Source organism: Mixophyes fleayi, chromosome 4 (genome assembly GCF_038048845.1).
Source record: "Mixophyes fleayi isolate aMixFle1 chromosome 4, aMixFle1.hap1, whole genome shotgun sequence".
Lineage (NCBI taxonomy): Eukaryota > Metazoa > Chordata > Amphibia > Anura > Limnodynastidae > Mixophyes > Mixophyes fleayi.
In genome coordinates this window covers 139,035,224-139,049,997 of record NC_134405.1, presented here as the reverse complement: position 1 = coordinate 139,049,997, position 14,774 = coordinate 139,035,224, and the positions used below count along the sequence as shown (strand labels likewise).

At 42.8% G+C, this 14,774-nt stretch overlaps 1 protein-coding gene across 3 annotated transcripts in view; it reads left to right on the top strand.

Moving 5' to 3' along the window:
* NCAPH2 (non-SMC condensin II complex subunit H2) overlaps positions 1–14,774 on the top strand; it is a 65,815-nt gene that overhangs the window by 37,995 nt on the left and 13,046 nt on the right. For all 3 annotated transcript variants that reach the window (XM_075208477.1, XM_075208478.1, XM_075208479.1), the window contains 7 exons: positions 6,745–6,813; positions 7,018–7,093; positions 7,187–7,297; positions 8,166–8,219; positions 10,282–10,352; positions 11,610–11,715; positions 12,384–12,458. In XM_075208477.1, coding sequence (XP_075064578.1) covers positions 6,745–6,813; positions 7,018–7,093; positions 7,187–7,297; positions 8,166–8,219; positions 10,282–10,352; positions 11,610–11,715; positions 12,384–12,458 — 562 coding nt within the window. The remainder of the gene's footprint in view (positions 1–6,744; positions 6,814–7,017; positions 7,094–7,186; positions 7,298–8,165; positions 8,220–10,281; positions 10,353–11,609; positions 11,716–12,383; positions 12,459–14,774) is intronic.

The following is a 14,774-nucleotide window of genomic DNA, read 5'->3' as shown; positions in this document are numbered from 1 at the left end:
AATTTTGAATCTGACTATACTTGGCTGATGTGATCTGGGGTTTTGTCACTAAAGCCACAACAGCCTTTTAACTCTATTTGATGTACTGGCTGACCTGACAGACTGTTAGGCCTGGGGAATACATTGTGTACAACACGATTTAACCACCACCTTTCTTCAAGTTGAGGCATGACTTTTATTTAAAAAAAATAAAAAAAACAATGTATTATCTATGACTGAAAGTACAGTATGCTTTCTGTCTGCCACTGTTTATTGTAATGAATGAATCCGTACCAGCAATGGGAAATGTGGCTGTGAATCCTATAACATTGTCTGTTCAAATATTCTTGAGGTCTTGAGTCTGTAGATTAATTGATCTGTTAGACACAGCATTATTACATGTTTTATATTCACTGTAAGGCATCATAATGGATAGGAAGTGCTAATTTCTTCTCAATAGTACTAGCACTTGTTAAAATCAAGTTATAACATGTCTTCTGTTTTGTGCCAAAGATAAGATGTGAGTTGTGTAGAGAGACCACCTGTAGTAACAATTTTCAGATTTTACCAACAATGTTTTAGGATTCTACTAGACAATTATAACTTCAAGAACTATTCAGTCCCCCCTCCTTAACATTCTATGGTGGGCACTAGAGTACAATTGGGTATAAATGTGGATGTGAGCAGCTCTGGCACTTTAAAGGGGAAGGAGCTTGTCCATTTGAAGAATTATTTAAACCACTACTGGCTAACCATACTTTAGATTAGGTACCTGCAGTTTTTTTTTTCCTTCCACTGATTACTCTGTGACTGTATCACAGAAACGGACATGTAAGTGATCTCTTCAGCTGGCAGCCTGCTTCCTACTTTATTGCACCTCTGGAGAAGCCTTAATCTCAGTTGCCGCATGCTGTGACTGAGGATCCCAGCACTACCACTGCTCATCAAAAGGCTCCGAGCATGGTAGGCGGTGAAGTTTGTTGGACCACACCTGTTGGAATCGGAGCCCTGACTAAGATAAAGTAAGGCACCCCTCTCCTCAGAGGGGTAGCTTTATTCCATAAAGGCGGTCAGAGCATAGTGATTGGCAGGGGTTGCATTTGTGGTCGCACAGCACTGGAGGAAGACAAGTGGGCAGTCCAAAGGATGGAGCCTCCATCCGTATACATCACAAGGAGAGGTACGCCCCTTATAATACCTCCTTCTTTGGCAGGCTTTCCTCTCAGGCAAGCCCACCAAGGAATCTTCAGACACGTTCTACATCAGTTGCAGAAAGCCTCCAAACAGATAAGTCTGTATTGTATCCTTTCAGTCGAATGGTTTAATGCGTTAAGCACATTTGTAAAGGGGGTTATTTTTGCTTTGTGTGTGCTTAAAACGAAGATGTTATAGCTTGTACAAAGGGTGCACTATCTGTTATACCAGGACAAGTTGTTATAATTATATCCTCTTTGGGAGTGGGTAATTACACTGGTACCACTAAATGTAGCAGTATTCATACCCGATCTGCAGTTGTGTGGAATCGTAACTGTTTCTTTCTACTTATACACTTGTGCCTCACCCTCTGAGTTGGTGTGTGAATTTTTTTGTACATGGCAGTAGGGTGAGAATCTGGTTTGGGCATGGGTCAGGCCATGATAGGCGACAGAGGCCTTCTTTTCTCTTCTCTTTTCCTGTTTTTCAGCCTGTGGAACTCTGCCTTCCTCAACCCTTTTCTCGGTGTCCCTCAGTCTGTTCTACAGACTTTGTCAGGAGCAATCTGGGCTCAGGAAATGGCTGACTTTTCAGTGGTTAGCACAGGTGTCTTATTATTCCAGGGAGGTGAAAGAGATTCGGCATCCACTTACAGGTGTCTGAGATGTCTGTTACCAGTGGTTTTACTTTCCAAGAATGATTATTTCTTGGATCTCTCTTCTCAGGAGGAAGGTGAGATGTCAGACCCTTCTGACCCAGTCGTCTTTAATGGCGGAGAAAGATGCCTGTTCTTTACAGAGTGTAGAGGCCCTGGTTAAGGTGGCCCATCCATCTAATGATCTAATGCATCGCCAATCTTTAGGATGTCACTGATCGTAAGGTGGAAAGATTTTTAAAATCCATTTATGGTATAGCGGGAGCCTCCTTTAAGACCCATGCTGTCTTCTGCATGGGTTGCTAGGGAGATGGAAACGTGGGCTGACCAATTAGCAGAGGGATTGCAGGATTTGGACCTTCTTCCCCTGGCTTTACACCTGAAGGAAGCTGCAGAGTATCTGTATCATCTATGTCCGCTAGTGCAGTAGCGGCTAGAAGAAATCTCTGGGTTCTGTTCTGGGAAGCTGACGCAGAATCCAAGCTCTGCTCTGTATTTATTGGACCAGGGTTAGATAACTTTATCTCCCAGGCAACAGGGTGAAAGACTATTTTCCTTCACGTGAATGTGATAAAGCCTCGTACTCCAAGGTTTAGCTCCTTTCACCAGGCTTTTTTCGAGGAGGGCCCTTCTTTAGAGGTCAGACAAGCAGAGGTAGGCCTTCTGGGTTAAGAGGCCTCTTCCATGCAGGAAGGTCCTCAGCTGGTAGCAGGTGCCCGGCCAGAGTTCCGGGAAAACCGGCAGTCTGACTCTCGCCCTCCTCTCCACGTGGTGGTGGGGGTGTCTGCGACTGTTCACAGAACAGTCGATAAAATTCTCTCCAGATCCCTGGATTCGGAATCATGGCAAGGGGATATATCGTTGATCTTTTAGGTCGGGCCCCTCATCAGGGAATCCATTCACAGCAACCCTGATCCAAAGTAAGAGGTCAGGAGTACCAGCCCAGGTACACCGGCAGCGTCATCTACATAGAAGAAACCGGGTACTGGATGCTGGTAAGGAGTCCAGTGGTGGCAGCTCGTTTAAGCCCCTCCTATTGCGGCAAGAGGGCGTTTTTTGGATAACGAAATGGACCGGTGGCAAGGTAAGCCCAGTTGGTTCCCACAACAGACAGGGTGGCATAGGCGGTCCATCCTGTCACAGATTTCTGGTGGCAAGCAGCGGGATAAACCCGGGCGGCTTTTCGTGCAGCAGCAAGGAGAGCCGAGTTATTCAGGAGAGAAATAACTGCAGCCAGGAGAACGCACAGGATGTCGAAGTACAGTAAAGTGTCCAGGGCGGACCTGGAGATACTGTGCCAAACAAAGAAGCTAGAAATTCCTTACACAGCGACAAGGAGCGAAATGAAAAAGGCACTGAGAGCCTGGGGTGCGCAGTATGGGTCAGCAGATGAGGAAGCGGACAGTGACCTGGAGGAGACATTACCTTCAAACCGAGAGGTACCTGCAGTAACATCCCAGAACACAGCACCTGTTTCCAGCAACAGTCCCCTCCAACAGAGTGAACCAGTGATGCAAGTTCAATAGCCTGATGAGGGTAACTTTTCTGTACTAATGCAGCAGCTGGGGTCTCTGGGAGACAAAGCAAATGAGGCGGAGCGGTTGCTTATCAAGATGTGGGGCAATCGTTGAGCACCACCTCCGGCAGCAACCTGTGAACTGTCATCTGCTGCGCCCAGATTGGGATCTCTTCACTTTTCCAAATTTGATGACACTGTTGGAGATATTGATGAACATTTGCAGGTGTTTGAAATGTCTTGTAGCATCCATGACTTGCCCAAACAGGAGTGGGTAAAGTATTTGGTTCCCACGCTACAAGGTTGTGCGTTGGAAGCTTATCGCAGGGTGGCCCCAGAGGACTGTGCGGACTATGACGTGGTAAAACGGGCCCTCCTTAAGCGCTATGTTATTACCACGGAGACCTACAGGCAGAAGTTTCTGGACTTGGCTAAAAGCACCCACATCAGCCATGATGATTTGCCAACCAGTTGCGGCACTTGACAATAAGATGGATTAATGGATCAATGGATCTGACGCCACGTCCTGGGAAGAATTAGTGGACTTAATTTGCAGAGAGCAAGTTCACCACCGGTGCGTGCCGGAGGTGAAGGAGTGGGTATTGGACCGTAGCCCAGCAACCCTGGAAAAAGCGGACCAGCTAGCGGATCAGTATGTGGCAGTGAGGCCACACCGGCAGAAGTGCCAGGTTAACAGCCGACTCCAAAGGACTGTACAATCGGGGGACACCCCTCTTCTACTTGCCCCCAAAAGCAAGTACCTAACCCTTCGGGTACCCCTCGCCAGCCACTGCCCCGCCCTGTCCCTTGGAGTTATCAGACCATCGGAGCCCAGGCTGGAGAGAAAGTGCTACAACTTTGGGAAAACCGTTCATTTAAGGATGGACTGTGCCCCAGCACCCCAGACTCGTGCCTCTAATCCGAGTCCTGGGGCCCGGCTAACTTGCTTAACTGGCGAAGGTGAGCCTGTAGAGACTGTTTCCACCCCTGCCAGCCAAGTGGAGTGTGGCATGTCTGAAGGTGACTCAGTGGAGTTGCCAACCTGATCTTGTGGGGGGGCCCAGTAATGCTCCTGTTCCTAGCAGTATGCCAGCTCCAGCGGTGAGTACAGCTGACCACAGTGACCCCACTTTGACTGACTGACCCTAGTAACCCCAGCATAGACCCCCCTGCAGTGTATCCTAACTTAGACGATAGTGAGGGCCGCAGGGAAGAGTTCAGGGCAGCGCAGCACTCTGATCCCTCACTGGAAGGCATGAGGCGCCAGGCTGGTGGCAGTCTTCCAGCGAGGGAGGTGGGGAGTGTGACCTGGCGTAAAGGGTTGTTGTACCGTGTAGCTAGGAAGGTAGATGGGGATAGATCAGTCTGGGAATAAGTTCAACTGGTGTTACAACGGGGCTTTTGTGCGCAACTAGTGGCAGTTGCTTATTAAATCCCTATGGAGGGACACCAGGGCAAAGACCAAACACTGAAGTACCTGACACAAAACTTTTTCTGGCTTGGCATGTCCGATGACGTCCTGACCTATTGTAAGTCCTGTGATGTGTGTCAGCGTCTCGGGTACCCCAGTGTTCGTACTCCCCTCAGGTTCTTGCCAATAATTGGGGAACTTTTTCAGCTAGTCGCTGGGGACATAGTAGGTCCCCTGCCTGTGCCCATGTCTGACACCTACCCCTTGCCCTGTATTAATGCTTCTGTAGATGAGTTAGGCAGAGTTCAGGGTTACCTAAAGGACATTTCCAATTTCAGTAAGATTTGGGAAGATAATCTGGAGCAAATAGGGCTGGTGTTAGGAAATATTGGGTGGGCATTTTTGACTGCTGGGGCAGAAAAGTGCCAGATGGGGATGTCGGAGGTACAGTACCTGGGTGATCGTGGGGGGGGGGGAGGGTTAGATCAGATCCAGCTAAGGTAGAGACAATCCGAGCCTGGCTTTCAACATTGGGTGTTTATACCAGAAGACAAGATTCTCTCTTCAGGACCTGATAGTCCATCCTTTACCAAGAAAGGGGTGTCAATTCACTTTTGCAAAAGAATCCTCCTTTGAGGCAGTTCAATTCGCTCACTTTAACTCACAGGAGTTCCATTAAGAATTTATCTCAAAGTGGAACATGTCTTACTGTCTCCTGACCTCTTGGTGCATTGCCCTTTCACCCAGAGTCCATCAATCCTGTTGTGTTGACTAAAGAAGACCAATCTCCACAATGGACGCCCCTCCAGCATCTGGAATTGGGAGGCAGTCTTCCTGCAACACCATTTTCAGTGTTGGTGGACATTGGAGGAATCCAAGCTCCATATCAACGTACTGGAGCTAAGGGCAGTACTAAATGCAGTGGACAAGGCTCGATCTATCCTTCTAATAAGGGCCATAAAAATCGATAGTGCCACGATGGTGGGGTATCTGAACCACCAGGAAGGCAACAGGAGCCCCCAGGTATGAGACATAATGATAGTGTTAATTTCCAGGTTAGACAACTGGGAGGCAGTCTATCTAAGCTGACAAGATGTTCATTCAGGGGGAGGTTACTCCCTCCGTAGGCATTTCAACAACTCGTGGATCTGTGTGGACAGCCAGTCAACAACCAGAAAGTGAAGACGTACAGGACCAGGTCCAGAGAACTGGGGCATTGTTTGTAGACACCATTTTGGCTCCTTGAAACTCTCCTCTCATCTACCTCTTTCATACAGTAGCCATGCTCCTGAGGGTACTTAGGGAGTCCACGCGATCCTAATGGCCCTGGATTGGCCCAAGAGGTCTTGGTACTCCAACCTGATCTGTACCAGAATCTCTGTTCCCAGGGCTAATTCATTCTGTTGCTTTCTTAAATTATCTGATGGTGATCCATGGAATGTCCTTAGTTAGTACCATAGTTGCATTTTGTTTTTGTTATGGTAGGTGGTTTTCCATCGCAATGCTATTTATAAGTGCTCATCTGCTCTACAGTAGGGAAGTTGAGGAGCATCCTCTTCTTTTGAACGGAGCTTAAACCCAATTTGTGATGTTTCTCCCATTGGTTTCAGGGAACAGGAATTAACAAAGCAGCATTTTTTTGTTTTTGTTTGTTTTTTTGTTTTTCATTGGAAGGCTGCACGCGGCCTCCCGCTAAAAAATTTTAAAATAATAATTAGAAAAAGTGCTCTAATAAATCATATTTGGGTAAGATCACTGCACCAAATAGTCTGTTTTATAACTAAACCTACAAAACTTTACTGTAAAATTTAATAAATGTGTGTCCTTCCAAGAATAAGTGATTTGTCTCAAGCTGTCTTATAATGATTGAAAATTGAGAAGCTCTCCATTCTGATTTCAGCCATATTTCTTTATTTGTAAGCCATAAAGTTAGTCCATTGTGCTGTACAGAAAAAAATCTGTCCATATGACTGGGTAATTACCTTACAGATCCAGACTGAAGAGAGAGGCTATGTACTGAGGCAAAGAGAGGAGAAACTGTCCGCTGCAGATGTCCAGGTACTTATGTGTTGGTTGTCTCTCAAAAAGTGCTATATTTGGTATTACTCCCCATAGAGGTGCGAGAAAAAATGAGTGGAAATTTCTACCGTAATTGCCAGCAATATGCGCGGCGTGATGTCCATGTGCTACATTGCAAGCAGTTGAATATTGCCCCCTATATGTATAAGAAATATGTGACTTTGTAGTCCTTTCTTTCAATAGAATAAGAATAACCTTTTAGATCCATGGTGCAGTCTGGACCCTTTTGAAACTTGTGAAGAGAAGCCATTTAAAAAAGGTGATGTCAGCCTCTTACTTTACTACAATTTTTTTCTTTTCTTTTTGTTTTTTCTTTAAACGTTTCTCAACTTTCTCATGTATTTTATTTAAGGAAAACACTATACAGTTCCTCGTGGAGTAATAGACGAATCATCCTCTAACAAGAGGAAGAGGAGATTTCCAGGCAAGCTACAAGACTTCATGAAGTGGTTCTCCTCTTCATGTGAGTATGACTTCATGTGTCTGGTGAGAGCAGCGTGATGATTTACATTTATAGGAATAGATAAACATATTTGCAAAGTGTCAGAGGCTGTGTTAAGTCCATCTTAAAAGCATATTGAATATTTTGGTATTCCTGTATTATAGAACCAATGCATTTTACTACATACTTGTCCAATCAGTAAGACAAATAACGCCCCCCTTCCCTAAGAAACTCTAGCTATATTATGGCATGGATTTTTGTATTGTTTGGCAAAAACACCTATTGCTTTTGCTTGCGCATTTTGTTACTCTGTCTATTAGGGGTAGATTCAATTAGTCATGAGGTGTAACCGGAAATCGCCTTGGTGTCCGGTTGCGCACATTGCTGGCCAATACTTAACACATCTCTGCTCATTTTCTCCTGCTATCTCTATGGGATGCGAGGGGAACATGAGCGGAGATTTGAGTAAAAACCTAGAGGCAATGTGTCTCTGTGGTCTGTTCTGAAGATGCATACCAGCATCTTAAGCTGAATCGAATTTCCCTCTTAATATGTGCGCAAAGCTTTGCACTGGTGTCTGGGTATGAGAAGCTAATCTACAGTGCTAGGGGATTGATTGTTATTGAGATGGTAAATAGTGAGCAAGATAACAGGAAAGCAAGTATTGCCAAAAGAAACACTAATTTAAGTTCTGCATTCAACCATATTCTTTTAAATTACTAACCATATTTAAGCTTCCATCCTTCCATTCAGCTACATTACAAAACCAATACAAACTGTTCAAGAATAAAGCTCAATTTATTAATAATAATAATAATAATAATATTATTATTATTATTATTATTATTATTATTATTATTATTTATTTTTTATTTTATGATCCTGGCAGATTGGGATGGAGCAGAAACCATAAAATCCAAAAGGAAAGGTCCAACATTTGCCGGTAAGTTAACAACCTGCTATGGATTCAAAGGTTTATGCTTGTCTGTGTGTCCTTAATTAGAGATGGCTTTTTGTATGGATTAGAGCACTGGCTCTTTAAACTGTGACATTATACCTTCATATAGCTTAATAAGATATTTGCATGTTCCTTGTCTTTCCTCTCTGTAAATGAATATCTTGCAATATATGTGGTTATAGAATGCATAATCCAAGCAGAGCTGAATGTATTCTGTATGCTGCACTAATACTATTTATTTCTAAACATTGCACAATGCAAGATGGAAAAGTTTAATGTTTTAAGGAGATGTGTTAGAAAAAAAAAAAGAAAAAAACAATGAGCATAGGCAGAGTTCTCATTGTAAAGTTATTGCCTTCCTTCTATAATTGTTATAGGGAAGGAAGAACCACTGCTCTAGAAACTGTGTATTCCAGAGCTGTGTAACCTGCACAACTTAATAATAAAAAGTTAAAAATAGGTTTCTGGCTAAAAGATGCCCTTTGTGTAGAGAACCACTGACACCACAAAGGCAGCATGAGCCTGTCTGGTCAATTTCACATTCTCCCTGAGGCTGTCTGCTTCATCTCATACTTTATGGAAATCACACGGATTTTAGGAGAGAGGATTCAATTTTGAGTGTCCACTATCCTTTTCATCATGTGTCAGGCAGAGCCTAAATTAATCTAGACAAAAGGCAATATCTTGCTTCTAGGTGTGGGGGGGCAGGGTGGCCTGGGTTTCGGCCAACAACAAATGTGTGAGGTTGCAGGGGTTTCTGCAGTATTTGGGTATGGGAGAGAAGTGATCAAAACAGGGATTTAGCAAGTACACAATGAGCAGATCAGCAAGGACCATGGCTGGAGCCTACTTTGGCACATCCGTGACCAGGGCGGTCTAGTGTATAGGAGCTAGGGCGTTTCTTTATGAATTGGTGTGTTCGAATGCTGATTGTGTGTATGTATATATTATACACACAGTCAAAATGGTGTTAAGCATCACACACAGGAGGCATGTAAAATGGTTATAAAAGGAGCAGCTTGCTTTTGTAACCAAGAGAGATTTTGTGGCTTATTTCTTTCTGTGTTTTTCCTTGCAACTGTGTGGTGGTGCTCCTGTCAGAATCATCCGTTACCACCATTAGGCTACTGGACAGTCTATATTCCAAACATGTTTTACTTTACATTCAAAGATTGTCTCCTGGTTTATTTGTGAAGTGTTTCCCAATATGTATTGTAAAATTTTTGAGAAGAGTGCTTTGAGTAAAAAAAAAAAAAGAAATGCCTTTTGAGCTCAGAAATGTATGTTGCTACATTACTTTTACTCATGCGACGGCAGTTTACCAGTATTCCTAAATATCAAGCTCCTTCAAGGGTAGAGGTTTTATTTTAAATTAGCCTTTGTTACTTTTGCTTTTATGGCAGCCTTGGTTTCTGAGTTTTAATGTTTTCCTCTACTGCTTTATTACTTGCACCCCTTTACAAAAAAAAAACCAACAAAGTTTAATAACAAGTTATGCGTATGGACTTTGCCTTTTGGTACATTTGACAGAAGTTTTGTATAGATAAGTTGTGCTGCCATTAACCTACAGATTGTTGGACTAGCCAGTTTTACAGATTCTTGCAATGGGTACATAGTAGTTGTCTGAGCTAATATATTCTGCCAATGTAGGCTGGCTTCCAGTTTCTATAGCCTTGCTCACTTCATCTGCTTGTCTAGGTCTCTTCAGTTTGATCTAATTTCAATAAGTGTTCTTATCCTGGTCAACTACAATTAAAAATGAATGTGGATTAGGTGATCATCATATGTAGATTTTTTTTTTTGCAATCACTAAAATGATCTGCAATGGAACGCAATACTGTCAGTCACAAATGGTGGAGAATGTTTTATTAAAGAGTAAATCCCATAACAAGTCACTTTCGTCCATCCCCCATAGCCTTTGTGGTTTATTGTTATGGAATTAACTACCTTTTTTAAATACTGATCATTTAATGGTGTGCTGGAAGTTTAGACCTGTGCATGCTACTTGAATTGTTGTTTGTCTGAAAGCTAATATTCTGTTTCACAGATTTGGAAGTGTTGTATTGGCAGCATATAAAAGAACGTTTGGCCGCTCAGAAGAAACTCCAGAAAAGAATGGTAATGACATTTGGGGATATTCCTGGGGGGGGGGGGGGGGGACCTTACCTGATATTTACTTAACTGTATGATTAAACTGATTTCTGATCAGAGAAAAATAAACCAAAATGTTATATTTTGATAGTTTGTTGTATAGTTTGGCAAGCTTTTCCTCACACAATCTGTGCCTACTCCAGTGAGCCCCTCTATAGCCCCATGGTAGAAGTGTCCCCCAAAAAGAATCAGAAATGGATTTAATGGAAAGTGCAAAAATTCTCTTTTCGCTTTAATCCATGGGGGACATTGATAGAGGTGCAGAAACTTGGTCACTTTCTCCTTCTAAAAGCTGACGCTCCTCACCCTCTATACCCTGATGGGCTCCCAGGATTACAGTTTATTTGTAGTGCCTGCTGGAACTGGGCACAATTTCTATGGCTGTCTATGAAAGACGGCCATAGACAGAAATTTTAATACTTTGTATTTTTTTTCCTTGTTTTGACGACTTCTGCCAGCATCTAAATAGCCGCAGCGACTGCTGGATGTCTGAACTGCCTAAAGAGTGTCTGCTGCCACAGGTACTCACCGGAGCCCCCTACCATCAAGCTGCGTGCCTGATGGTTCCCCACTCCAGGATGTGCTACTTTCCATTTTTAAATCCTTTTCAGACTCTGGCACCAGGGTCTGCAAGGGAGGAGTGGGTGCAGGGTTGGGGGAGGGTCAGAATGCCTATCATGCTGTCCTTTTATTTGTAGAAGTTCGAATAGATGGAAACAGGCTTGGGCAGCTAAGTGTCCAGTTCCCAAGCATTAGACCAGGCCTGGCCAACTGGTGGCTCTCCAGATGTTGTGAAACTACAAGCTCTAGCATGCTCTGCCAGTAGAGTGTCCATGGAGTGGTAGATAGCAGTATATGTGGTGAAATCATTAGAGGTACAAGATTTATGCCAGTGTTCTTCTTTGCAAGAGTTTTTGTAGATTTTGTTACTTCAGTGTTGTCACACTTAAGCACTTTATAGATCCAGATTGCTAGGAGCTGTGATGTGTAGGAGAGGAATAGTACAACCCAAATTTCTAATAAAATACTGCAAGCTTATTTTGAGAGCCTCCTTGCAGAACAGTGGTGAGGAAAAATATATATTTTTTTATTTTTGTTTTTTTAAATTATTTTACGGTTTATCAATGATGATTCTCTCTAAATAGATTACAAAATACTTCCGACAGGTAACTAGAAGATCTGTTAGAGGGAGAAAGAAGAATTACCTATCTTTCTTCTTATTAGGGACCACAATTTGCAAAGGTGGCAGAATTACTTGCTGAAGAGGGCACTGTCAATAATGTGGAGGAAGAACGTGAAGCAGACTGTTTTGACCATGATGATTGTCCAGGTTTGTGTGCAAGCATTTTGTATGTGTTACTCTATCAATTTTACTGTGTTTGTGAATCTCTTGATGTTGCTTTTAACCATACAGGGGAAAACAAAAAAGATATAGAATAGGAGAGACAAGTATAAGTTATAACCTCAGTCACAGAGAAGGTAATATGTTATGCATATTTGTTTCCTGTTTTGGCGTAAAGTAGACTAGACTTAGGGCATCCATTTAGAGTTTTGGCTCCTGAGCAAACCATGTTGCAATGCAAGGGATGCAAATGCATTTTTCTTTTGGTATGCAGAGAACATAATGGCTACATTTTACATGTAGTGCACAAATATTGACCAGCATCATTTGTACACTGCTAACTTATCTGCTTGCTTGAAGTCGGTGACACAAATTGTAACATCTGCTGGTCCTCTCAGTAATTATTGATGAATACACCAAACTCAAAGTGACTGTAACCTTCTTGTATTAGAGCTGGTAGAGTTCCAGTGGGAGAACTTAGAATGACAATGCATTGGCTGTTATTTCTAGAATTGTTAGAATGACGTATTTAAGTTTCTTCCCTTTTTGTCTCAATTGAAAGGAAATACACAGAATACATTACCTGGCATATTTGCAGTTACTATATGTCATATTTTGCTTTCCTTCCTTTTCTTGCTCATTGTTCTTATCTGCAGATCTCTCGGACCATGAAGATTTGGATCTGAACATGCCAGCCAGCCTGCAGGAAAAGCAAGCTTGTACAGATATAGGTAATACGCTGTCACATTTTATGCTGCTTTCATTAGTGTTGTGTGTGCTGATCACTTTCCCTACCACCCAATTTCTCAGTTTTGTTGCTGTCTTCATGTTTTGTGTTTAAACAAAAGGAAAAGCATATTATTAATAAAAAGTCCCAATTTTTTATAAAAACAAAAAAATTGTTTCTCTTTCCTGTCATTGGTGGACACTGCGACAATGGAATATAATATGTGATTTTGGAGTAAAGACATTTTAAAATTCAAAATATTTGAGTGGATACTGCCTCCCCTACTATGTCCCTCCCATCTGAAGCCATCTTTATTTTTAGTAAAGTGCCTTCTGGAGTAGGGTGTTTTTTTGTTTTCTGTGAGCTCTTACCCTGTGCTTTATTTTTGCATGTTTTTACTTTGTTTTGTGTTTTTGGTTTTTGTTTGGTTTTTCTTTTTTATCTTTAAGTCTTACTTTGACTAATCAGGAAAGCCTTCCAAGGGTTGAAGTGCCTGTCAGCCACCTTCACCCTGGGTCCCAGAATTGTGGGAGAGTAGCTGTTAGGCATCCCTCTCCCCTTTAGCTTGCCAGCTCCCATTGCTTTTCTCTGGGAACGGTACGGAGCAGTCCACACTGCTCCCACGGAACTACGGCAGCTTTTAGTGCGTCCCCTAGCAATGAGCAGAGCTCTTGGTGAGTGACTGCCGAAGCAGCTCATTAGTGGAGAGTACAACTCCGGCAGCTAGGTGGATGTTGTCAAGCTGCAGAAGCACAGCCTCAGACAAGGGCGAAACAGAGCCTAAGAGGAGGATATTTTCTGGCAATAAAGACCAGTAAAGAAATGTGATTTTTGCATGGGGGCATTTTCTTCTCAGTTTGGTGGTCTCTCTTCATCAGGGGCTGCCATTTTATGCTATAGCATCTCTGCAGTAGTTCCCTCCTCTTGGTCCTGATTATCTGGTGCCATTATTGAGTTCTTTCTTAGTTGGCTACTCATATTTATTATTGTAGTCCTACTTGATTTTCACTCTTGTTTTTGTGTGTTTGTGGCTCTGTTGATTGTCTTCAACAATATCTGGGTTAACAGACTTTTTTATAGTGTTTAGGACCTCTGGTTAACTTAATACCGTCATAGAGATATAATAGTCGAGCTTTCATTTTGTTACATTATTTTATGGTGTGTATTCTTTATTTTTATATCACCATGGAAAAGGGCATTCCAAGACTAAATGGTCCACTGGAAAGTTGGTGCAATACCATACTTGTGCAAAAGGTAATGCTAAATTATTTTGTGGACAGTCTGCCCTGTGCAATGTGTTAGGCAGTGTGTTCAGTGAACAGCTTTTGTCTGCGTCTGCATCAGCGGCCATGGAGGAATTGCTAAGGCCAAGTCACTGGTGTTATCCATAGCTGAACTCACTCTGGTAATGTCTCGGTCAAGAGATGGGTGACTCTTCTCATTCTTTAAATGCAGGGTGTTGCAGAGCCTTTCTCCTCATTGGACCGCCTGCTTAGCACTTCTTTAATACAATGGGCAAAAGTCATATTCCTGAGACAATTAAGACCCCTTTTTAGAATCTGCTTTTTCTTCTGACGAAAATGGGGAATTGATTCAAGATTCTGAGGGGGGAGAGTACTTCTAGTGAAGATCAGTGTTTCTTAACGCTAGAACTCGCGCATCTACAACAGCTCACGTTTTGAGGATTTCTGTCTGTGGAAACAGGCGGGATAATTACTGATCCAGCCAAGTAGACTAAGTCACCTTTGCATGTTTAACGAAATCCTGAAAACATGAGCTGTTGGGTGTGTGAGGACTGGAGTTAAGAAACAGTGGTGTAGAGGATAGATCTGAATCACAAAGTATGGAGGACTTAATCATGGGCATTAGAAAAGTTTGGGGTTTGCAGAACTCGATGTTTTGGATTCTTCTGGCTTCTCTCTTTAAAAGGCAAAAGAAACAGAAAGTTGGTTTCCGAGGCCTGGCAGAATTCTGACAAAGTATAAGATGACAGATAGATTTAAATCATTTTACCCCTAGCTGATGGAGGAGTCTGTTAAATTGGAGAGTTCTCCAAAAGTGGATTCTTCTACTGCCCACCTAACCAAAACCACTGCTATTGCAGTGCAGGGTGCGTTTTCGCTCCAGAATGCTACTGACAAGAAGTGTGACTTTCTTCTTACATATGTGGTCTAAACTAACTTCCTGCCACCATATACAAGCATGTCTACAGCATGGATTAACGAGGCCATTCAAACATGAGTGGGACAGTTGGCTAAGGGTCTGCAAGAACATAGACCTAGGGCTTACATGTTAACGTTAGCTGAGCATACTCCGGAAG